The sequence below is a fragment of the Neoarius graeffei genome, chromosome 4 (genome assembly GCF_027579695.1).
Source record: "Neoarius graeffei isolate fNeoGra1 chromosome 4, fNeoGra1.pri, whole genome shotgun sequence".
Taxonomy (NCBI): domain Eukaryota; kingdom Metazoa; phylum Chordata; class Actinopteri; order Siluriformes; family Ariidae; genus Neoarius; species Neoarius graeffei.
In genome coordinates this window covers 99,121,060-99,147,091 of record NC_083572.1, presented here as the reverse complement: position 1 = coordinate 99,147,091, position 26,032 = coordinate 99,121,060, and the positions used below count along the sequence as shown (strand labels likewise).

Genomic DNA, 26,032 nt, shown 5'->3' with positions numbered 1-26,032 from the left:
TTTGGACAAGCTGCTCATTGCTCATACAGTAGGATTTATATGATTTTTGTTCAAAATGTACATGAAAGCTGTAAATACTTACAATTTGAGTCATGGTAAACGAGAAGACTAGTTTATTACCTTTGCTAACTTAAGAGAAGGTTATGTTTTCACCTCCGTTTGTTTGTCTGCTCCCAACGTAACTCAAAAAGTAGTGAACAGATTTGGATGAAATTTGGTGGAAAGGTGAGCCATGGGCCAAGGAGTAATTGATTATATTTTGTTCCGGGCGGCACTGTGGTGTAGTGGTTAGCGCTGTCGCCTCACAGCAAGAAGGTCCGGGTTCGAGCCCCGTGGCCGGCGAGGGCCTTTCTGTGTGGAGTTTGCATGTTCTCCCCGTGTCCGCGTGGGTTTCCTCTGGGTGCTCCGGTTTCCCCCACAGTCCAAAGACATGCAGGTTAGGTTAACTGGTGACTCTAAATTGACCGTAGGTGTGAATGTGAGTGTGAATGGTTGTCTGTGTCTATGTGATGACCTGGCGACTTGTCCAGGGTGTACCCCGCCTTTCGCCCGTAGTCAGCTGGGATAGGCTCCAGCTCGCCTGCGACCCTGTAGAAGGCTAGAGATGATGAGATGAGATGAGATATTTTGATGCAAATCCAGTTATGTATGTAGATCCAGGAACCAGAGATGTATGCGTATTGGGGATTTTTTTTGTCTGTTCCCAACATAACTCAAAAAGTAGCAAACGGATTTTGGTGCAATTTGGTGGAAAAGTGAGCTATGGGCCAAGGAAAAACTGATTTGATTTTGATGCAAATCCGGTTATGTATGTGGATCCATTATCCAGATATGTATGTGGATCCAGGAACCAGATATGTATGCAGATAGGGGATTTTTTTGTCTGTTCCCAACGTAACTCAAAAAGTAGTGAACAGATTTTGATGAAATTTGGAGGAAACGTGAGCCATGGGCCAAGGGACAATTGATTAGATTGTGATGCAAGTCCGAATATGTGGCTTGGCGGAGGTATGCACTCTACCGAGCACCCTTCTACTTTTGACTTTTAACATGTGTGAACCGCTCATGGTCAACAACACTGTTCAACAGCAACATGCTAGTCAAATCTAGAATGCTGACATGGCTAGCTAGGAAAACAGGATGGCTGACTGAGCAAACAGTTTATCATCAAGTAACATGAGACAGCACACACTTAGAATGTTTAAAATAATGAAATAACACTCTGCATGTGCTTAAGAAAACACATCAGATTTTTTTTTTTAATAGCTTAGAAAGCTTCATTTTACAGCACGGAGAAGGAGCTGTCCGCTTCCTAGCAAGCTAGCAGCTAATGCCGCTTTTCCACTACAAACGCGTCTGAGTTGGGCTGAGCCGTGCCGTGCTGAGTTGGGCTGAGTCGAGCTGAGCGTGGCTATTGGAGTTGCATTTCGACTACAACCGCGCTGAACCGTGCTGGCTGGAAGTGGGTGGACACATTGGGTGGAGTTAGCGAAAGTGGGTGGACGTCACGTGATGTCGTTAAGCAGCGCAAACAGTGACATCAGTGATCTTTTAAGTGGTAGTCTCACGACCCGGATAGTAAACTATAAACATGGAGGACATGGAGTCGTTAGTGTTGCTGGTCTTGGTGCTGTGGCTTGTTGTCACCGACAACGCCAACAGATACTGGCAAGAGCGTATAGATGAGGCGAGGCACATAAGGCTCCAGAAATTCTCGTAATTCGTAATTCTTCTTCCGGGTTTACGGTGTTTACAGATCCCAGCGTGCTCGCGGGGCGTGTGTGGGCGTGTGAGGACACTCCTCCTCACCAATCAGTGCACAGGGGAGTGTCTCCTCACGCCCCTAGCCTCACTCAGCTCGGTTTGGCTCGCTTCAGCCCCACTCCAAAACCGTGCGAGTTTTGGGTGCTAAGCAGGGCTGAAGCGAGCTGAGTCGTGCTGTTTTGAGATAGTCGAAACGCGAGCCGTGTCGGGCTGAAGTGAGCTGAAGCGAGCTGAAGTGAGCTGAAAAAGGGTAGTGGAAAAGGGCCATTAGTGTCACACTTAACGTCAATAAGGACAATGGGTCCGTATGAAGCAGAAGGTCACTGCTTTCTTACATCGTTGCCATAATAGACAGGTGTCTCATAAGGCAGGACTTTCGACTGGAGGCATCTTCTATGAATGATCATTTTGAACGACCCTTTAGGATAGGATTTATGGTAACATGTGACGTCAAGACGCATCTAACAATAGCAAATGTTAGCTAGTTGGCGAAGAGATGCATGTCAAACAAATTTAGTTGGTTATTGTCACTGGGTTATATGATAGTGTTGATACAACATGTATTTCTTCATAACTTTTCAAAAATCTAAGCAAAGAGATTAAAAAAGGCCAAAAATGTACATTTGTACACGAATTCACTTTTCTCTGAAATTTGGTCCACCATGTCAAACAAATTTAGTTGGTTATTGTCACTGGGTTATATGATAGTGTTGATACAACATGTATTTCTTCATAACTTTTCAAAAATCTAAGCAAAGAGATTAAAAAAGGCCAAAAATGTACATTTGTACACGAATTCACTTTTCTCTGAAATTTGGTCCACCATCTTTTTTTTTTCTTCCCATTGCTTGGGGGAGATTTGTGGGTAATAGGCAGCATCAGGGATGCATTGATGATACCTTCAAAAAAGAACCTTCTGGGGGCAGTTTGAAGGTATCTTACAAGAAAGGAAATGAGAGTTTGATCAGCTTCTTGATGGTCCTTGATGCCTCACTGTCTTGTTCGACATCCCCCTTTGATGAGATTTAACCCAGATTCGAATGGACCTGATGTAAATTAGCATAATGGTCAAGAAAAAATGCTAGTCTTTTTTAAATGAGAAGAATTGCTTTACATAATTCTTGTATTTTGGGGTATATTAGTAATACATTGTGCCTTGGTTGGAGCAAGAAACAAGTCTCTGAATTCACATGCGGTGCTTCTGAGTTCAGACTTTTTAGATTAGCTGCCGATAATGTCGACATGATCTCGAGGACGCAAACGCTATCCAAAAATATCCCCCCCATAGGCTGCGTACTCATAATGGAATTCAGTGGCGGTAGTGATGATCTGATGTTTGATGTATCCATGATAACCATGGGCATTATTTGGGGAAAGTGTTCATAGACATCACAGCTGTCACTGTTCAGATACTGTTCAGCTTTGTAGAAGATTAAAATCCATGTTTAAATATTTAAGCTGACACGAGATCTTCTTTTAGCTCCTTAATGCAAGCCTACTGAAATGTGATTCTTCGGCTGCTTGGCTAAATGACCCTTGTGTCGCTTGTTATAGGAAAACAACTCCGAATGAATGCATGCCATTTACGGCACACTGATAATAGTTATCAGTTTTCGACAGGCACTTGCTGGAGACGTTCTTTTTCTGTGCTTGACTCTCAAATCGTCTTATAACGCACTAGACATGGTTTACGGGGAGATTATGTTATACTGTATGCAAGGTGGATTCCAAATCTACCAACATCTGTTTATAGTTTAGCTCTAAACTGTAATCTATAGGTGGAATTTTGGACCCTTTGCTACGGTGATACAGGAGACACCTGAAAATGAGGCTAATTCACTGATGGAGATAGACATGTTTACTTTTGGGAGTGGAGCAGCACGGTGGTGTAGCCTCACAGCAAGAAGCTCCGGGTTCGAGCCCCGTGGCCGGCGAGGGCCTTTCTGTGCGGAGTTTGCATGTTCTCCCCGTGTCCGCGTGGGTTTCCTCCGGGTGCTCCGGTTTCCCCCACAGTCCAAAGACATGCAGGTTAGGTTAACTGGTGACTCTAAATTTACCGTAGGTGTGAATGTGAGTGTGAATGGTTGTCTGTGTCTATGTGTCAGCCCTGTGATGACCTGGCGACTTGTCCAGGGTGTACCCCGCCTTTCGCCCGTAGTCAGCTGGGATAGGCTCCAGCTTGCCTGCTACCCTGTAGAACAGGATAAAGCGGCTAGAGATAATGAGATGAGACTTTTGGGAGTTGTTGTCTTTGCTTCATGCTGACTGTCTAGGTGAACTCTGACCTGTGAGTTTGCTGTCGTAAGCCAGTAGAAAACAAAATGTCATGATGGACTTAAAGTGAGAGTGAGCTTATGCATTCAGGTGGTTGTTTATAAATCTTCGAGATTGTAGTTAATACAGTATCAATTCAATCAGTACATTTTTGCTTGTTCATATTTAGAAAATCTGAGACACTGAACTACATTTTTTTCCATACGTTATAAGAATCATCTACGGTATTTTTTCACTTTGGTCCACCAAAATACTTTGCTCTGTCCACGTCCAGTCGATGACGTCTGCCCTAAGACGTGAACACATATACATATCAAAGTTCCTCCCATGCCAAGACCTGGTCTTCCCAGGCAGTCACCCATCCCAGTACTAACCAGGCCCTTAAGGTGCATTGAGCGGCACTTACCTCCATCCTCCGATCTCTGAGATTTACCAGCATTTCTGTTTTCTTAATTTAATAAAAATAAATTGATTTGTCACATAGATCACATAGTTTGTGACCAGGGAAGAATACAGCGCTAAGCCCCAATTGATTTTCAACCCCTTTGCTTTGGCATAGAGGGTTTTTTTTTTTACCCTGGATGCCCTTCCTGACGCAACCCTCCCCAATTTATCAGGGTTTGAACCGGCACTAAGTATGCACTGGCTTGTACAACTCCAGTGGCTGGGAATTTTACCTAATCTCCATGTCTTTGAACTGTAGGGGAAACCAGAGCACATGCAAACTCCACACAGAAAGCCCATGGGGTTCGAACCCGGAACCTTCTTGCTGTGAGGCGACAGCGCTACACACTACACCACTATGTGTAGGTTCATAAGATGAAAAACTGATTATCTGTTACTAGAAATGTTTAGTTGCAGTTATTACTACACAAGGGGGTCACAGCAGATACTGAAATCCAGAGGTGGAAAAACCCGGATGCAGAAAGTAAAAACCCTGCCACATTTTTCCTCCAGCCAATTCAATGAACCAGCTGATCCTAATTACCACATCCCCTAAGCCAGGTTGATGAGCTAATTGGTGAAATAACCTGTGTTGAGAGCACAGGCAGAAGGAAAACCTAAGCAGGACTTTTACTTTGTCAATCCAGTTTTTCCACCTCTGCTGAAATCAAAGGTAAACATACTTTTGTCACTCACTTGGCATGTAACGATCCATCCGATTCACGATTCGATTCACGATTCGATTAACGATATTGGGTTCATGGTTCCATTTTCCCATGATATTTTTGCAAAAAATAAAATACAATTAAATAAAGAAAATGTTGTTGCCAAAGGAAAAAGCAACATTCTTTTCCTACTCTTTATCAACTTAAAGAAAGAACGTCCTTTTGTTAAATTAAAAAAAGAAAATCACTTTTATATAATTTTCTTAACAGCCAACAGCAATTATTTACCCATATTTGTAAAGTACAGAGAAAAATATAACAGCCTATTAACCAAAAATAGTCCTTTTATTACAAATAAAAAAAAGCTAATAACCAAACAGGCCTTTTAAAATAAACTTTTATAAATATCTAACCTTCATTTTACCTTCATTAGCTTCTCTTTTCTTTATCTTTCAGCAGTCTGTAAAAAGAGACCTCTGATTTCTTGTTAAATCTATTTGTTTCATCAATCGCACAACATTTTTTCCCCTTTTTACATCTGTTTTTTGTGTGTTTTTCCAATATTAGAGCTGTGTTACTTCCTCCTGAGGTGAAGTCATGTGCATTCCTGCTATTTAATTTGTGCTAGCAGGACTGGCACAAATTGTTGCTCTCACTCAGGATCTTTCTACTTTCCTCTTATTATTATTATTCTCCTAACATTTTTTTTAAGATGCTATTTCTCCCTCAGTTTTCAACCAATCATCACCAAATTTCATATGAAGAATACCTCTGGGCTGAACTACATTGCTATGACTTTTGGTGGTGATCCGGATCGATGATCCGGAATGATCCATGAAAAACTGGATTTTTTTCAATCATTTATAACTCTGTCAATTTCCGTGATTTTTTTCAATCAGTGTTTTTTTTTTTTTTTTTTTGCTTTTGTTTTGTTTTTTTTTTGTTCAGGGTGGCAGGGCACAATTTTTCCTCACTATCATTCTCAATCACTTACCATTCCGGATCTATAAGGTACGGTGACTAGACGTCCCGGGTTGTAACAGTTAGTGCAAATTACTGTGACTTTAGTCCCAGTCTCTATCTAGTTTACATTGTAATTACAGCTAGGAAAAAAAAAATGCCTGATAAGAATCAGTGTTGATTTTATTTTTCATTTCATCAATTTGAATTGCCATAAATGTGTATCATGATTTATTGTTGCACGATATATTGTAACATGCCTACCACTCACAGATCTGTAATGTAATATTAGATCATATTTCTCAATAAATAAATGATAAAGTGTAATATTTTGTCTCATTTATTTAATTTGGTTCTTTTTATCTACCTTTAGGACTTGTGCGAAAATCTGACATCATATTTATGCAGAAATTTCTAGAAAACTCTCAAGGATTCACAAACTTTCAAGCACCACTACACATCTGACTGATACAAAGCAGTGACAGTTGAGACTAAATAAATATCTCCTCACCATATCGAATTATCATCCTTCAGCCTTGGCCGAGATAAACCGCCTAACGTTCTTCCACATATTCCTGTTAACCATTGCAAATTTCTGGTCCTGTACCCCAATTCCAGTGTCCCTTGATATTAGGTAGGGGTAGGTTAACTTTCTTGACCTCACCGGGTGGGCGGTGCTCCGGGCTCCAGAGGAGAAGGCGAGATATTGCCTCTCCCTCGGCTCTAAAACAGTGTCCCACAAAGAGGATTCTTCTTGATTTGGGTCTCATTGTGACTAGTGGCAAGCTCCCATATATCTCCTCCAAGGTGGTATTGGTAGAGACCAATGGATGTTTTGAACCCAATGTAGGAGGCTGGTATAAATGCCATCTAGTCTCTACTGTTGTTTGAGGATCATGGTCCATGTCTCAGCACCATATAGGAGGATGGGTTCCACTACCGATCTGAATAGAAAAGAAAAAAGACCATATCGAAAACCATATTGGTAGTTACACATATTATCTTACTGTGCATGATTATGCCCTGCGATGACCTGGCGATTTGTCCGGGGTGTACCCCACCTCTCGCCCATAGTCAGCTGGGATAGGCTCCAGCTCGCCCGCAACCCTGCACAGGATAAGCGGTTACAGATAATGGATGGATGGATGGATGGATGTACATGATTATCCTGAACATCCTGCATTCAAGGCCTTGTGTAAGTGTATACTCCTGGATAGATTTGATGTCATGTTAGAACAAGCGCATTAATACTGTATAAACCTGAGATTTGATGTGCCGCCAAAATATTGTCTGTTATAGAAAATTAATCAACGCCTTCTAAGCAATCAGAATCAAGAATTCATCACTGTTGTGGTATTCAAGCAGAAATATTATTAAAAGGAGCTAAAAATTGGATAGCCTGAATGTTTGTGTGGTATGCGTGACCTTCATTGCTCATTTCATGGTCTCAATACACACTACATGCTTTTGTGTATGACACAGTGCTTGATATAATACTGTAACACACACACACAAGGCAGAAGATGAAGCTGCACTCAGTGTGAATGACTCTGTTCACTCAGTTCAGCAGGTCAGAGCACACACTCGTCTCTCTCAGTCCCTCTCTCTCTCTCTCTCTCTCTCTCTCTCTCTCACTCGCTCTTCGTTTCCTGTCTCAAACGCTCACTCTATCACCCCATTCTCTTCTTCTACACCAGCCTACGCTCCCTCGAGCTCCCTTCATCTCTCTCTTTCTTCTTTCTCTTTCACATTTGTCTCTTCTCTGATGTTATCATCTGTTTGTCTCCCCCTTTCCCCTCTGCTTCCTCAGTCCATCTTTCTTTCCCGCTCCCTATTTGTGTTCAATTTCTCCTTAATTCTCTCTCTTTCTCTCTCTCTCTCTCATTTCACCCTTTCTTTTTGTCGTTTCTATCCTTCAATCCCTTCAACTTTCTTTCTTTCTTTCTTTCTTTCTTTCTTTCTTTCTTTCTTTCTTTCTTTCTTTCTTTCTTTCTTTCCCACCACTGTTGTCCGTTTCATCTTTTTCACCTCTTCTGTCTTCAAATCTATTCCTCCATCTTATTTTATTCTTCTTTCTTGTTTCTCTTTCACTCAATGGCTTATTTCCTCCCAATTCATCCCTCTCTTATTTTTCCCTCTTTCATTTGTTTCTCAAGCGTTCTCCACTGTTTCTCTCTCAGTATCGCTTTTTGCATCAGTATCTGTGTGTGTGTGAGTGTGAGTATGTTAGTCAGTGCAGCCTGAGGCTCATCACTGCTTTGTCATGTACTCCATACACACCAATTAACAAGCTGTAACTGAACACACACACACACACACACACACATTTCAGCGCTGCTGAACATACACTCTGCTGCCCCAGTTTCCTTCCGGAACAACAACAAACTTGGCCCCGAACAATTACAAAGCATCATTCTGTGCCCATTACCCTGATTTTACTGACGTTTCAAACGATGATTTCACAACAATCAAATTAAGCTACAAACACACACACACACACACACACACACACACACACACACACACAGAGGCACGCATGCACATGCGCCTGCCCACGTACACACCTATATTTGTACAGTCTGAATGTGACAGAGACTTGCAGGGACCTTTTGCCTTCACTCTTGTATGCTGCAATTGTGGGGACCGAACATGACAGTGACTTGTGAGGACCTTTTTCATTTTCTCTTTCTGACACACACACACACAATCTTGTGTGCTGTACTTGTGGGGACCGAACATGACAGTGACGTGTGAGGACCTTTTTCATTTTCTCTTTCTGACACACACACACACACACACACACACACACACACACACAATTGTGTGTGCTGTATTTGTGGGGACTGAACATGACAGTGACTTGTGAGGACCTTTTTCATTTTCTCTTCCTGACACACACACACACACACACACACACACACAATCTTGAGTGCTGTACTTGTAGGGACCGAACATGACAATGACTTGTGAGGACCTTTTTCATTTTCTCTTTCTGACACACACACACACACACACACACACACACACACACACACACACACACACAATCTTGTGTGCTGTACTTGTGGGGACCTTTTTCATTTTCTCTTTCTGACACACACACACACACACACACACACACACACACACAATCTTGTGTGCTGTACTTGTAAGGACCGAACATGACAGTGACTTGTGAGGACCTTTTTCATTTTCTCTTTTAGACACACACACACAATCTTGTGTGCTGTATTTGTGGGGACCGAACATGACAGTGACGTGTGAGGACCTTTTTCATTTTCTCTTTCTGACACACACACACACACACACACACACACACACACACACACACACACACACACAATCTTGTATGCTGTACTTGTGGGGACCTTTTTCATTTTCTCTTTCTGACACACGCACACACATACACACACACACAATCTTGTGTGCTGTACTTGTGGTGACTAAACATGACAATGACTTGTGAGGACCTTTTTCATTTCCTCTTTCTGACACACACACACACACACACACACACACACACACACACACACACACAGAAACATACACTGATTTTCAATATGGGTGAAAGTAAAATGAGGTATCTACTATTTCATAAAATTTAATTAATAGATAATTAAATAAGTACAGTTTCTCATACAGTTCAGTGGTTAAGTTTAAATCAATGACTTTATTATGCACAACATCATTAGTCCTCACAAAGTCTTCAGTCCTGATAGTGTCTTTATTGCCTGCTAGCTATTTAGTCTCCTCAGTGTCTTCATTTCCCATAATGTCTTTAGTCCCCAAAACATCTTTAATGGATGCAATCATTTCGGTCACTAGGAAGTCAGTCCCCTTCATTTTTTGTCACTATTTTCCAAGAATGTTTACTCCTTGTCTCTACAGTATCTATAATGTATTCAGCCCACTCATTGTCTTTAGTCCCTGGGCCTTCAGTTGCCACAATCTTTAGCTCCCACAGCATGTCTTTAGTCAGAAATGACATTGTTATATTGTGTCTTTGGTCCTGGCATCTTTATCGCATACAGTATTTAGTCCTCAAAATATCACTACTGGCTACAATGTCCTCACAATGTCCTCCTTAACAATGCTAATACTACTGCTCGCAAAACCCGTGTTGAACAACAAAGAACAAAGGAACAAGGCCGAATAAAAACATACAGAAGACGAGATGTCATTTGTGGTTTGAATAAACGCTCAATATGATTGTGTGGTGAAGTTTTATCTTCAGGACTAAGGATGTAAAACAGCATGCGATGGAGAACATGTACATCTGACTAAATAATAGTTTAGCTCTTTGACTTGCATCCAAGGCTTATTCACACGTGTCAGATGGCACAGTATGGTACAGTGCAGCGTTATGTGTCTAAAAGCCAATGGGTCGAGTTCTCCTCGGAACCCACACACATACGCATGGCAATTTTTAATGGATGCCCAGAACGGCGACACATTAAGTAGGCACTCAGGAAGTGTATGAAACATTTAGGTTATTGATTAAACTGAACACGCGTAGTGCCGTGGGCTCCTCAACAGACTCGATTAATAAACCGAAGACAGGAAATTGAATTTGGAAGCGACTCCTCATTGCTGACTGCAAACAGACATTACACACTCGCTTATAAAGCCGCTCCAAGGGCTTAGGTTTCATTTCAGAGAGGTTATTTTTACAATGCTTTTCAAGACTGCTGTCTTTTTTTTCCTTCTTCATCTTCAGTGTGAGTGTGTAAGCGTTCTCTTTGGAGCACGATTTATCACCTCAGGCTTTTCATTTCATGAGTGCCTTTCACCTCAGGACTTACTGTGCTTATAGCATTCTTCACTATCACACTGTAAAGGACTAATCAGATCTGCAGAGAGAATGTGCTGAACTGAAGAAAGCTCTTAATGCCCTTTATGAGTTTAGGCCGACCATGTCGTGATCTTATTACGTACAGTAGATGTGAAGAGTGTGATGAGATTCATCGATGCTGCATGCTTTTACTGAGCAGATCCTTGTGTGATATTGTTATTCTTGTAGTCTTCAGTACATGAATCTTGTGGTGAGTCTTATGGTCACAGGCTTTCTTTTGAATAAATAACTGGTTATCTGTAACCTTTGTCGTCTCTTTATGTCAACAGTATCAACAATGCTGATTTGAATTGTTGCCAAAAAAAAAAACTTCTCTTGTAAATATTTATCTGGATTTTTTAGACATCACATCATCTCAATGGTAAGACTCTCACATCCAGATGGAAATAAAGTGACCTCAGGAGGAGGGTTAGTATATTTCCTACAAACCTGGATGTTTGCGTCACATGGTCGCATGATCACGCTCCGTTCACAACACGGCGTCCGAGCGGTTGAAGAAGCACTGGAGTAGAGAAAAGATGCTGGCTCTTATTTTACTTTGTGGCAAAACAAAGTTCCAGCAACAGTTTACGGTGCTTTCATACCTTCCTTGTTGGGTCTAGACCAAAATATCAGGCGTGAACGGTGCCTCGGACCACGTTCCGTACCAAAGGACCAAAATTTGGTCTAACCAAAAGATGTGCTCACAGTCCGTATGAAACTGAAGAATGGTTTGGAGTGTGAAAATATTTTTTTGGTTGGTTCAGGCTTTCAGACCAATTACAGAAAGTTGAGGCAGGCTATCATCACGTGATGATATAGTGTCCTGTATGTACAATAATTAATTGTAACTCCCATAATAATAGCATATTGGCAATGAAATTATACTATAGGCATTTAGCAGACACTCTTATCCAGAGCAATGTACAACATACCCAGAGCAGCCTGGGGAGCAGTAGGGGATTTGGTGCCTTGCTCAAGGGCACTTCAGCCATTCCTGCTGGTCCAGGGAATCAAACCTGCGACCTTTTGGTCCCAAAGTAGCTTTGTTAACCTTTCGGCCATGGCTTCTCCCTGGACATTCATTAATTTTTCTCCATTGAAACTGAAAAGGCTACCCACTGAATTGACAACACGTCAACGTCAGATGCACGCCCATCTACAAACCAGTCAACTTAAAGCACAGGGAGATGCATCCCATGGGGGTGATAACGAAAAGACGTAAAAATATCGTGTAGAGTTCTTTAGTATGCTTGCAAAACTGCAATGTGAAACCAAAACTAACTGGAACAAACGTACACAATGTAACATAAACCTTGGTTTGGACCTTGTTGGACTTTCAGGTGTGAAAGTGGCATGACAAATACAATAAAACAATAACTACAAAGTTTACAAGAATCACATATACATCCATTTGTAGGTCATTAGCTCATCTGGCCACACGCCAGGCTGGATGAGCTTATGCGATCCCACGTCACCTGTCCATCGTCCATCCGTCCACAATTTACAAAAATCACAAGTCCTTTAAGGAATCTTATAATCAAAAACAAGTTCCTATTAAAGGGGCTGATGATTGTGTGTGTGTATATATATATATATATATATATATATATATATATATATATATATATATATATATATATTTCAAACATTTGATTCTGTTTCTAATGAATTGTTTATACTTATGTTAAACTGATTAATTTGCTGAAGATCTCTATTTATATATCCATCTCAGCATTACCATAGCAACAAGAATCGACAGTTGTATTCACGTAACAAGTACTAATGTTAGTTCAGCATGTTAGATTTGTCTCATCTCATCTCATTATCTCTAGCCGCTTTATCCTGTTCTACAGGGTCGCAGGCAAGCTGGAGCCTATCCCAGCTGACTACGGGCGAAAGGTGGGGTACACCCTGGACAAGTCGCCAGGTCATCACAGGGCTGACACATAGACACAGACAACCATTCACACTCACATTCACACCTACGGTCAATTTAGAGTCACCAGTTAACCTAACCTGCATGTCTTTGGACTGTGGGGGAAACCGGAGCACCCGGAGGAAACCCACGCGGACACGGGGAGAACATGCAAACTCCGCACAGAAAGGCCCTCGCCGGCCACGAGGCTCGAACCCGGACCTTCTTGCTGTGAGGCGACAGCGCTAACCACTACACCACCGTGCCGCCCTTGTTAGATTTGTGTTAACATTAATTATTATTAAACATACAGGATACAGGTCGGCCTCGAAGAAATTCTGGCAAACCGTCCGGCGCCTCAGGAGGGGGAAGCAGTACTCTGCCAACACTGTTTACAGTGCGGGTGGGGAGCTGTTGACCTCGACTGGGGACATTGTCGGGCGGTGGAAGGAATACTTTGAGGATCTCCTCAATCCCACCGTCATGTCTTCCACTGAGGAGACTGAGGCTGATGACTCAGAGGTGGACTCGTCCATTACCCAAGCTGAAGTCACTGAGGTGGTTTGCAAGCTCCTCGGTGGCAAGGCACCGGGGGTGGATGAGATCCGCCCTGAGTATCTCAAGTCTCTGGATGTTGTGGGGCTGTCTTGGTTGACACGCCTCTGCAACATCGCGTGGCGGTCAGGGACAGTGCCTCTGGAGTGGCAGACTGGGGTGGTGGTCCCTCTTTTTAAGAAAGGGGACCGGAGAGTGTGCCCCAATTATAGGGGAATCACACTTCTCAGCCTCCCAGGGAAGGTTTACTCCAGGGTACTGGAGAGGAGAATTCGACCAATAGTCGAACCTCGGATCCAGGAGGAACAATGCGGTTTTCGTCCTGGTCGCGGAACACTGGACCAGCTCTATACCCTTCATAGGGTGCTCGAGGGTTCATGGGAGTTTGCCCAACCAGTCCACATGTGCTTTGTGGATCTGGAGAAGGCATTCGACCGTGTCCCCCGTAGTATTCTGTGGGGGGTGCTTCGGGAGTATGGGGTTCGGGGCTCTTTGCTAAGGGCTGTCCGGTCCCTGTACGAACGGAGCAGGAGTCTGGTTCGCATTGCTGGCAGTAAGTCAGACCTGTTCCCAGTGCATGTTGGACTCCGGCAGGGCTGCCCTTTGTCACCGGTTCTGTTCATAATTTTTATGGACAGAATTTCTAGGCGCAGCCAGGGGCCAGAAGGAATCCTGTTTGGGAACCACAGGATTTCATCTCTGCTTTTTGCGGATGATGTTGTCCTGTTGGCTTCTTCAAACCAGGACCTTCAGCATGCACTGGGGCGGTTTGCAGTCGAGTGTGAAGCGGCTGGGATGAGAATCAGCACCTCCAAGTCCGAGGCCATGGTTCTCGACCGGAAAAGGGTGGCTTGCCCTCTCCAGGTTGGTGGAGAAGTTCTGCCTCAAGTGGAGGAGTTTAAGTATCTCGGGATCTTGTTCACGAGTGAGGGAAGGATGGAGCGTGAGATTGACAGGCGGATCGGTGCAGCCTCCGCAGTGATGCGGTCGCTTTACCGGTCCGTTGTGGTGAAGAAGGAGCTGAGCCAAAAGGCGAAGCTCTCAATTTACCGGTCGATCTACGTTCCGACTCTCACCTATGGTCATGAGCTTTGGGTAATGACCGAAAGGACAAGATCGCGGATACAAGCGGCCGAAATGAGTTTCCTTCGCAGGGTGGCTGGGCGCTCCCTTAGAGATAGGGTGAGAAGCACAGTCACTCGGGAGGAGCTCGGAGTAGAGCCGCTGCTGCTCCACATCGAGAGGAATCAGCTGAGGTGGCTCGGGCATCTTTTTCGGATGCCTCCTGGACGCCTCCCTGGGGAGGTGTTCCAGGCATGTCCCCCCGGGAGGAGGCCCCGGGGAAGACCCAGGACACGCTGGAGGGACTATGTCTCTCGGCTGGCCTGGGAACGCCTCGGTGTTCTTCCCGAGGAGCTGGCCGAGGTGTCTGGGGAAAGGGAAGTTTGGGCTTCCCTGCTTAGACTGCTGCCTCCGCGACCCGGTCCCGGATAAAGCGGAAGAAGACGAGACGAGACGAGACGATACAGGACACTTTTTCGATGGAATAAAAACGTGTGTTCTGTTCCCTTCATTCATTTGGATTGATAGCATGCAATATTTGTTCACATACCGCTTATCCAACGTGTATTACGTCACTCTACCCAACGGAGAATGAGCATTGAATATGATTTACGATATTGCATGGTTATCAAGACAACATGACGTCACACGTCGGAGACGTAAAACTTTCGCACTAGCGAGAGACTGTGACGATTTGTAAACAAATATGGCCGCCATGTTTGCTTCGTTAAATACAGAAGATTTAGAGAGAATTTTGAAAGAGAAAGTCGTGTTGAACACCCAAAAGGAATGTGTATGTATAATAATAATAATAATAATAATAATAATAATATCAGCTTGCTTTTTTTCATGGTATATCTGATATATTCCATTCAGCTAGCCTGAATTTACAAAAATCACGACTCTTCCTACAGGATTGATCGGATTTCGATCAAACTCTCATACCATGTTCTCCAGGTGGGTGTGTATAAAATTTGTCAAAATGATGGTGGCATGCATTATCTGTAACCACTTATCCTGTGCCAGGTTGCAGGCAAGCTGGAGCCTATCCCAGCTGACTATGGGCGAGAGGTGGGGTACAGCCTGGACAAGTCGCCAGGTCATCGCAGGACTGATACATAGAGACAAACAACCATTCACACTCACACTCACACCTACGGTCAATTTAGAGCCACCAATTAACCTAACCTGCATGTCTTTGGACTGTGGGGGAAACCGGAGCACCTGGAGAAAACCCACACAGACACGGGGAGAACACGCAAACTCCACACAGAAAGGCCCTCGTCAGCTGCTGGGCTCGAACCCAGACCCTTCTTGCTGTGAGGCAACAGTGCTAAGCACGACACCAAATGGTGGCACCACCTGTCATATTTATGATTTCATGGGCAGCTTGGCTGGTATGAGCTACAGCCTCATTGAAGCTTTTTTTTGTGTGTGTCACGACTCAGGAAGTGTTTAATATCTGGGGAAAGGGCATTGATACACGCCCTACAAGACAAAGTACAGCCAATAGCACAGTCAAAGATCTTTTCATTCCAACATGACGCAACAACTGCAGAGAAAATCATAGTCATGTCAATCCTGATGGTAATAAAGTCATCGACAAGGAGCACCTAGAAGCTAGGTAGGAAATTACCCCAGGATTCCATGTACATTCAGTCTTGCCCAGATAGCACTCTTTTAGAACTAAATATGGCATGATTACACATTCTGGTTGAAACCATGGTAGTTGACAGTATCTATTCTTGTTAGTGTTCTCCCCGCTGTGTGTCCCATGTACAATATAAAGAGCTGGAGTTGGAGACAGGACTGAGGTGCATATACTTAGCATTCGGCTTATTAACCGCTTAATCTTACAAATCTTAATATCTGAAATGGTGTCATTATGCCTGTGGAGTTAATGAAACAAATCTATAGTCAGAAATGAGGACAGCAGGCAAAGGTCAACATCAAGTGACTCAACACTTAAATTCGGAAATTTGGAAACAAGACCATAGACCACTCTCTGAACTAATAAACTTATGCTTCAATTAGAATGTATCACCTGTAGCTTTATGTATTTTAATAGCTGTTCTGTATTCTGTGTGAAAAAGAAACATACACTCACCGGCCACTTTAGGAACACCCATCCACCTGCTGTTTCTCTAATCAGCTGATCTCTTGATGCATCAAATCGTGCAGATACAAATCAAAAGCTTCAGATAATTATTATTAATAATTATCTGATAAATATCTCATCTCATTATCTCTAGCCGCTTTATCCTTCTACAGGGTCGCAGGCAAGCTGGAGCCTATCCCAGCTGACTACGGGCGAAAGGCGGGGTACACCCTGGACAAGTCGCCAGGTCATCACAGGGCTGACACATAGACACAGACAACCATTCACACTCACATTCACACCTACGGTCAATTTAGAGTCACCAGTTAACCTAACCTGCATGTCTTTGGACTGTGGGGGAAACCGGAGCACCCGGAGGAAACCCACGCGGACACGGGGAGAACATGCAAACTCCGCACAGAAAGGCCCTCGCCGGCCACGGGGCTCGAACCCGGACCTTCTTGCTGTGAGGCGACAGCGCTAACCACTACACCACCGTGCCGCCTATTATTATTATTATTATTATTATTATTAATTAATGTTCACTTCAAACATCAGAATGGGAAACATTGTGATCTCAAAGTGTGACTTTCTTTCACTGTGGCATGGGTGTTGGTTTGAGCCAGATGGTTTGAGTTGGTTTGAGTATTTCAGAAACTGTTGATCTCCTGGGGTTTTCACACACAACAGTCTCTAGAGTTTACACAGATAGAATGGTGCGAAAAAAAAAAAACATCGAGTGAGTGAGTGACAGTTCTGTGGCTGGAAACAAATGCCTTGTTGATAAGAGAGGTCAGAGGAAAATGGACAGATTGGTTCGAGGTTTTTTTTTTGCCAGGAAGGATATAGTAACTCATAGCAACTCTGTACAACCATGGTGAGCAGAAAAGCATCTCAGCATGCAACAGGAGAAGAACACATTGGGTTCCACTCCTGCAGCCAAGAACATGAATCTTACAATCAAGAACAAGTTCCTATTAAAGTGGCCGGTGAGTGTGTGTGTGTGTGTGTGTGTGTGTGTGTGTGTATATTTCAAACATTTGATTCTGTTATTAATGAACTGTTTATACGTTCATTAAACTCATTCATTTGTTGAAGATCTCTATTTATATATCCATCTCTGATGTCGCTGCAGCATTACCATAGCAACAAGAATCGACAGTTGTATCACGTAACAAGTACTAATGTTAATTCAACATGTTATATTTGTGTTAATATTAATTATTATTAAACATACAGGACACTTTTTCGATGGAAGAGTGTCCCTTTTAGCAGGTTTCATTCATTTAGTTTGATAGCATGCAGTATTGTTAGCATATCGCTTATCCTACGTGTATTACGTCACTCTACCCAGTGGAGAATGAGCATTGAATATGGTTTACGATATTGCATGGTTGTTAAGACAACATGACGTCACACGTTGGAGACGTAAAACTTCCACGCTAGTGAGCGACTGTGACAATTTGTAAATAAACATGGCTGCCAGGTTTGCTTTGTTAAATACGGAAGATTTTGAGAGAATTTTGAAAGAGAAAGACATGTTGAACATCCGAAAGGAAAGTATAATAATAATAATAATAATAATGGGCGGCACGGTGGTGTAGTGGTTAGCGCTGTCGCCTCACAGCAAGAAGGTCCGGGTTCGAGCCCTGTGGCCGGCGAGGGCCTTTCTGTGCGGAGTTTGCATGTTCTCCCCGTGTCCGCGTGGGTTTCCTCCGGGTGCTCCGGTTTCCCCCACAGTCCAAAGACATGCAGGTTAGGTTAACTGGTGACTCTAAATTGACCGTAGGTGTGAATGTGAGTGTGAATGGTTGTGTCTATGTGTCAGCCCTGTGATGACCTGGCGACTTGTCCAGGGTGTACCCCGCCTTTCACCCGTAGTCAGCTGGGATAGGCTCCAGCTTGCCTGCGACCCTGTGGAACAGGATAAAGTGGCTAGAGATAATGAGATGAGATAATAATAATAATAATAATAATAATAATAATGGCTCTTTTCATGGTATATCAGATATATTCCATTCAGCTGCTCGTCTTCGGCTCATTCAATATCATGCTATCTGAATGGAATATATCTGATAAACCACGAAAAAAAAAGCCAGCCAATATTATTTAAATGTTGAATCAGTAAAACACTGCGAATTTGTCTTTACTGAACAGAAACAAGCATGCACGCAAGCATATAAATAAATGTTTGAGGTTAGAAATGGACTGAAAATGGACAAAACCAGTAATCCTTTATTATTTTTTATTATTATTTATTATCCAGGCATTTTGCCTGGTGGAAAAAAAAAGAAAGAAAAGAAAAAAAAGAAATTAGTCTACAATGAAATTAGCAGAAATACATTAGCAAGTCATTTTAACAGGACAGAAAATTAGTGCATAATTAAAAATGATACTCGTTTCCTTTCTTCTCCATTTCACTGTTTTTTTAATCAATAATTATGTTAATCCTGAGCAAACTGCTGTGTTATAAGACAAATCGAACACTTAAAGGAGAACTGAAGGCAATTTTTTTATTATCAAAATTCTATTTATCTGGTTTTATTAAATATAGGAATGCATTTTTGATAGCTATTGTGTCACTGCGATAGCAAGTTATGAGTGTTTGAAATATGCTATGTAATATATCGGTCAAAGCAATGGCCGTAAACAAGATTCGTTGAGACCGGCGCAAGACATCGTAGGACGGAAGTAAAACGTACAGCGGAAATCAAAGTGACCAACATCTGCCAACGTTGCCAAAAGACGCGCGCGCCCTCCTTCGAATGCTGATGTAATCAAGCCGGAAGTTTTGTTTGTTTTGATAGCAATCAGGAAAGTTTGAAAAAAGTATGCAGTAATCATCATTTAAACTCATTTTTGCGGAATATTTCGTTTGGAAAACAGTTTTGAAAATGGCGGCACTGACACCTGGCTGACACTTCACGTTTCGAAGTCTCGCACAAGTCTCGTGAAGATCACGCGGATAAGCGACGCCTGCCGTGGACCAAACGAACTAAATTCAACATGGCTAAAAACCGAATCGGCCGATAAGTATAATATTTAATTGCAATTAGTTGCCAATATGAGTCACGATATAAGGTTACTAAAACCGAAAACGTAATTGAATAACACGTTAATTAAGAAATAAAGCAAGTTTAAAAATGACTCAGGTCTCCTTGAAATCAACTTCCTGGTGGTCTGTACTGTAGCTCTAACAGCACTCTACTTCATCACACCAACTCATGGTTGATCGCTAGCTCATCCGGCCGACAGGTGATGAGTTTACGCCATCATGTGTTGTCTGTCGTTCGTCCGACGTCGTCCACATTTCACACAAATCGCTTCTTCTCTCTCAATTCTTCACCGATTTTTATTCTTTTTGGCAGGAAGGTAGGTCTGCCTGGGGTGCATATAGCTCCTACACACATTTGCATCATTGTGAGGATATGGAGTAATTAAGCCCCAACAAGCAGTTTCCACACAAATCGTTTCTTCTCGGTCAATTCGTCATCATTTTGGATTCTTTCTGGCAAACAGGTCGGTATTCCTAGGGTGTATATAACTTCTATACTATATATAGCTTGTATACAGCGTATATAGCTTGCAACATTTATTGCACAAGGTGGCCCATTTTAGATCGTTCCTTCTGGACTAGACGGGGCCAGAGCCAGCTATGCCATCATTTAATGGTCTCGTTTTCCTTTAACAGCACAGCCTGTGTTGGTGGTTATGCGGTAGGTCTTAAATGGCTTTAAAGTTTTTTATTTTAGCCACTATTTTTCCGTCTAGTAAAAATGAAATCAAGGAAGACACCGAGCACGTCAGTTGATGGCATTAGTGGGAACTTTATGGTCTAATTTGACATCTGTCTGTATGAATCTTGTGCTAGAAGTTCCTTTACAGGTATTTCGATTGGAATGGTGCTCCTGATGTTTGGCAGCTGATAAATAAATGAAGAACTGACTGTTGGGCAGAACTGTGCGGGTTGTTGGCTGCACTCGCATTATTCAATAGGGTTATGAAATCCGAAGAACGTCTGAACTTAATAATAAATGTTTTAGCAAAACGCTTTTTATCAGCTATGACTGACAAGTCTTTTTGTGCTATGTTTGGTCTCAAGCAGTAATTCGAGTTGGGTATCTGTTCACTCTACTATAATGAGGTCGTCATAGCGCATGTTGTTCTCCTGTGTAGGGATTAGGAAGCAGGGTGGCATTTGGAACACAGGATAGAAAACCAAGGCACGGCAATACTCATGCAAATGTTCTTACACACACACACACTTTCATTTTCCTCTTGTTTAATAAATGATTGTTCATGTTCATTAGCGAAACTGAGCCGAGCTCATAAAGCTGCATGTTGGAAAAATATATTTTTAGTATTGTTTTATAATGAGCCTGCTCTGGAAGACGAAGGGAACAAAAAGAAAACGAGTTGGAAGTCACATGACTTTGTGTGTTCAGCTCGCTGAAGCGCCTTATGTAAAGTGGAAAACAAAACTGCACCATATGTGGAGCAGATAAAGGCTACTGTCAGGGGCAATGAGGAAACGGCACCATGGGAATTCAACAGCTACGAGTTTGTGTGTGCATGTGAGTATGTGTGTGTGTGTGTGTGCTTAGACGGATCAAATTTTCTCCAAATATAGTTATATATAGAGCGAAAGAAAAGAACACTTGACAGAAAGAAAACTGGAGTCTGTAAAACTAGCTTCTCTGAAATGAAACCTAAGTCCTTGAAGCGGCTTTATAAACGAGTGTGTAATTTCTGTTTGCACTCAGCAATGAGCATCACTTCCAAATTCAATTTGTTCCCTTTGGTTCATTACTCGAGTGTATTGAGGAAGCTGCTGCTGACACAGTTTTATGCATTTATTTGTAAAATAGTCTGGTTTTTTTTTTGCAAGGGAAAAACAATACACTTGCTGTATCTATGAAGTTTTTGAACACGCCATAGTTAAGAATTTATGACTTCATTAAAATATGCAAAATATGCTAAAATTTGAGAATCTAACCAAGCTATAGATAAAAGTAAAGCCAGAAATGTTATATATTAGATATAAAGACATATATCACAGTTATTCCATGAAATCGAGTCGTACATGAGCTGATAGCCAACGAGGTGCTTAGCACCGAGTCAGCTATAAGCCGTGTATGACGAGATTGAGTAGAATAACTGTTTTATTCTATCCACATTCACTGGATTTTGAGAAACAGGTCATTTTTATTTTTATTTTTTGCAAATTCGATAAATAAAAATTTTATACAAAACGTCCAACAAAATAATTTCCGCTTAGAATGTCAACAAACCAGCGAAATGAGAGGAGCAATTTGTGAAAAATGCAATAAAAATAATGCTTGAAAAAAAAAGATATGTTCTTACCACCAAATATTTTCATTCCATATTTTGTTGCTTTTTTTTGTTTGTTTTTTTGGATCTTTGGAGGTTTTGTTTTCAAGAAGAGTTTTTATTTCGTCCTCGGTTGGTGGAGCAACTCGCGCCGTCATTTTGTTTTTCTCTACTCATGGTATATGAGCTGATATTCTAGTAGTAGAGTAGCCAATCAGAGTGCATGATTGCTCATATCCCGTGAAATGTGGATAGAACACACACACACACACACACACACACACACACACACACACACACACACACATATATTAGTGCTGTCAAAAATGTCGCGTTATTAACGCGTTAACTTGACTCAATTTTAACGGCGATAATTTTTTTATCGCGAGATTAACGCTCTGTGACATGATGTAGGTTTTTCATAAGCTTTTGAAACTGCCAGGAACTTGGAACAGAGACTTTGCTTAGAAAAACGATAGCAGCTAGACTGTAATGCCACGCCCCGCACAGCCAGAGTCCTCTGCCCTCCCTTGAAGAGCCACGGTGCTCGGCTTAGGTTTCGTTTTCCCATCGGCGGCTCCAGCCCCACTTTGCAGTGGCTGTGAGAAGACGTGTTATGCTCTGCAATAAAAAAAAAAAAACATTGGTACAACCAGTGTTCGAACTATGCCGATATTTTTGGGGGGTCCCTTTTTTTCCCTTGGGGGGGTGCTTGCGCTTGTCTCAGAGCGCGGATCTCCATCGCGCGCTCACTTCGGATATGCAAATGCTTCCCGTTACACACGATTGCTATGTCAGTAAACATCATTTTGCCAATATTTTAGAGACCCCCCAACATTTCCCAAATCATGTTTTCAAGGGATCTCATGTCTGTTTCAGGGGATCTCGGATCCCCCGTGTACCCCCGTAGTTCGAACGGTAAGCAAGCCCATTCACTTTTTTATGCTGATAAGAGAATTACACTGGTTTTTCATGTGACAAAAATGTGCGATTAAATTGCGATTAACCGCGAGTTAACTATGACAGTCGCGACATTAACCGCGATTAAATATTTTAATCGCTTGACAGCACTAATATATATATATATATATATACATTCACCACTCGAAGATAAACTTCGTATCTTTGCGCAAATTTCCGTAATATCCTCTATTTATCATCCCTGTAACATCACTGCCACTCAGCATATGTGTGTGAATTAGCATGAACAAAGCAGAACAAGCAGTCTATAATTAACACACACTCATGCCTGGGGATGTTGTATGCATTTGTCAGGTTCATGCATGTTGGTCACCAATTGATGTATCAACGCGAATAAGAATATATATATATATATATATATATATATATATATATATATATATATATATATATATATATATATATATGAGTGATTCCACGCTTATGGGTACTGAAATGGGGACATGAACTTATTCACCTAAAACCATTTCTTTTTTTACCATCAGGTCACAAAACATGTAATCTTTAATGAATGATATGTTAAAAGATAACTTTAATTTTCTGAGATGTAATAAAAACATTTATATGCCAAAGTCAAGCCTATGAGTTCCAAAATGATGTCTGTTACATTACTTCTGTTACGATTGTCCATCTCGCGTCTGTTACACATGAATTACAATCTAGCTATATACCATGTTAATCTTATTGAAAGAATGTGTATGTTTATTCTACTACACATGTTTATTAATTATATTTGCTAAAACATCACCTTCCTATGTTTCAAAAAGTAATTCTACATTGTTAAAATTGAGAATATATATGTCCACAACACGTCTGTTACGTTCTGACTTTGGCATATAAATATGTTTTTATTACATCTCAGAAAATTAAAGTTATCTTTTAACATATCATTCATTAAAGATTACATGTTTTGTGACCTGATGGTAAAAAAAAGAAATGGTTTTAGGTGAATTTTTAAAAATAAGTTCATGTCCCCATTTCAGTACCCATAAGCGTGGAATCACTCATATATATATATATATATATATATACACAGTATGTTTAAAAAAAAAGATATTATTTGAAATGTAAATATCCCAGAAACTACGTAGTCTAAGCAAATGAAACTGAACAGGCTTAATGTTGAGCAATATAAGAGTTATTCCTCAAAATTTGAATGAGAAATTCAAAGGTATGTTGATTCCATGAACGATTTCACAAGTTTTCGACTTGTGCGACTGTGTTCGAGCGTACTCGAACACACAAAACGCCTTCTCTTTTCCAGTAAATGGCATTTCTATACCTAAAAAGATAAAAACAAACAATAAAAACATTAAGCATAAAATTGTGACCTGTTTCCACACATGCTGTTAAAATTTGAGGTCAACTGAACGAGAATTGGTAAAGTTATTAGATTGTGAAATCATATCAAATTTTTTTAAACACCCTGTATATGTATGTACGTATGTATGTATGTATGTATGTATGTATGTATGTATGTATGTATGTATGCGTAATATATTTAATACTACTGTAGCACTGTCGAAGAATCTTTTTCCCGATAGGCTTCGCAGATTTTCCTCCCAAGTGCAGCTTTCTTTAATAAAGCACTCATGAGTATCTGAGTATTTAATTAATGTGAAGTCCAACACAGAACTTATTGCTTGTAGCTTTCTCTATTTAATTGCAGTTCTGTATTCTGTGGAAAACAGATTAAATAGTTATAAACCATAAGAAACTTTGGACTTGGAGTGTATATATCCAAACAGATTTATTCTGTTCTTGTTGACATTTTCATCATGAACTTTTTTTGTAGTTTTGTTGAATATCTCCATTTACGATAGCTGCAGTGTTACTATAGCAACAAGAAGTGAGAACTTTGTCAGTACGTAACATGTAGCTAACGGTTTTAACGCAAACATATTCATGCTTTTGTTAATGTTAGTTGAGGTTTACCTCTTGGGGAAAAAAAAACATCCTGCAAACATTTCTATGGAACAGGAGCAAACGAGTGCAAGGAAACAGTTGGAATCTGTATCAAATAATGGATTTGAAATCCGAAAAAAAATCTAATTTTAATTTATTTTATTAATTTATTTATTTTAGCAGCAATGCCCGTGCGAAACTCCAAATGTAAGAGTGTACAGTAATGCATTGAACTGATTTTTGATGGCTTTTGCGACCATACAACGTCTGTATGTGTACCACCACAGTGAACCTGATCGTAAGTGCAAGGCAACATATCTCAAACACTTGACCAATAGACAACAAAATTTTGCATCTTTATTTACACAAGATAGATGGGCTTTTTATCCAGTGCTTATTAATTTGCACTTGCAGCGGTCGCGCAAATTGTTATGTCTTGCTCAGGATCTTTCTACTTTCTTCTTCTTCTTCTTCTTCTCCGAATGTTTTGCGGACACTATTTCTCCCTTAGTTTTCAACCAATCATCACCAAATTTCACACGAAGAATACCTCTGGGTTGAGTTACATTGCTATGACTTTTGATGCTGATCTGGATCACTGATCCGGAATGATCCATGAAAAACGGGATTTTTTTTCAATCACTTACGATGTATTTAAAGTGTTCAATTTAATTTATATTCTTTTAGCTTAGTTTTTATTTATATATAGTTTTTTTATTAATTTAACCTATATTCTTTAGTTTAGTTTTTATCAATATATAGTTTTTATCAATTTAATTAATATCATTTAGTTTAGTTTTTATCATATATAGTTTTTGTAATACTTGTTATATATTATTGCAGTTTTTTTTTTTTATGACATTAGGCCGAATTTGAGTGTAACTTTGAACAATAAATTCGTAAGGGGATGAATAAAGTGATCAGCCCATACGCCAAAAATAAATAAATAAATACATAAATAAAAAGAGCATTCTGCTGTAACGTGAATTTCCCCTATGGTGCATCACTTACAACTCTGTCAAATGTCATGATTTTTTTCTTTTTTTTTTTTTTTTTGTTCAGCAAAATTCCCTTCACCTTGACCTTAAATTGACAAAGATTAGGTAGTGCAAATTACTGTGACTTTAGTCACAGTCTCTATCCAGTTTCTAATTCGCTTTTTAAAACATAACTCGGGATTATTTACTTACACATTTTACGCTCATCAGGAGCTTTGCTTTTAGGCAGTGCCTATATATATATTA

At 41.0% G+C, this 26,032-nt stretch overlaps 1 protein-coding gene across 4 annotated transcripts in view; it reads left to right on the top strand.

Annotated features, from left to right (window-relative positions):
- LOC132885395 (protocadherin-9) overlaps window positions 1-26,032 on the top strand; it is a 545,816-nt gene that overhangs the window by 6,168 nt on the left and 513,616 nt on the right. Inside the window, exon 3 of one of the 4 annotated variants that reach the window (XM_060920044.1) lies at window positions 4,742-5,358. The exons of the other annotated variants lie outside the window; for them this stretch is intronic. Coding sequence (XP_060776027.1) covers window positions 4,742-4,813 — 72 coding nt within the window. The 3' untranslated portion in view covers window positions 4,814-5,358. Of the gene's footprint in view, window positions 1-4,741; window positions 5,359-26,032 lie in introns of those variants that run through there. 4 annotated transcript variants of the gene reach the window in all.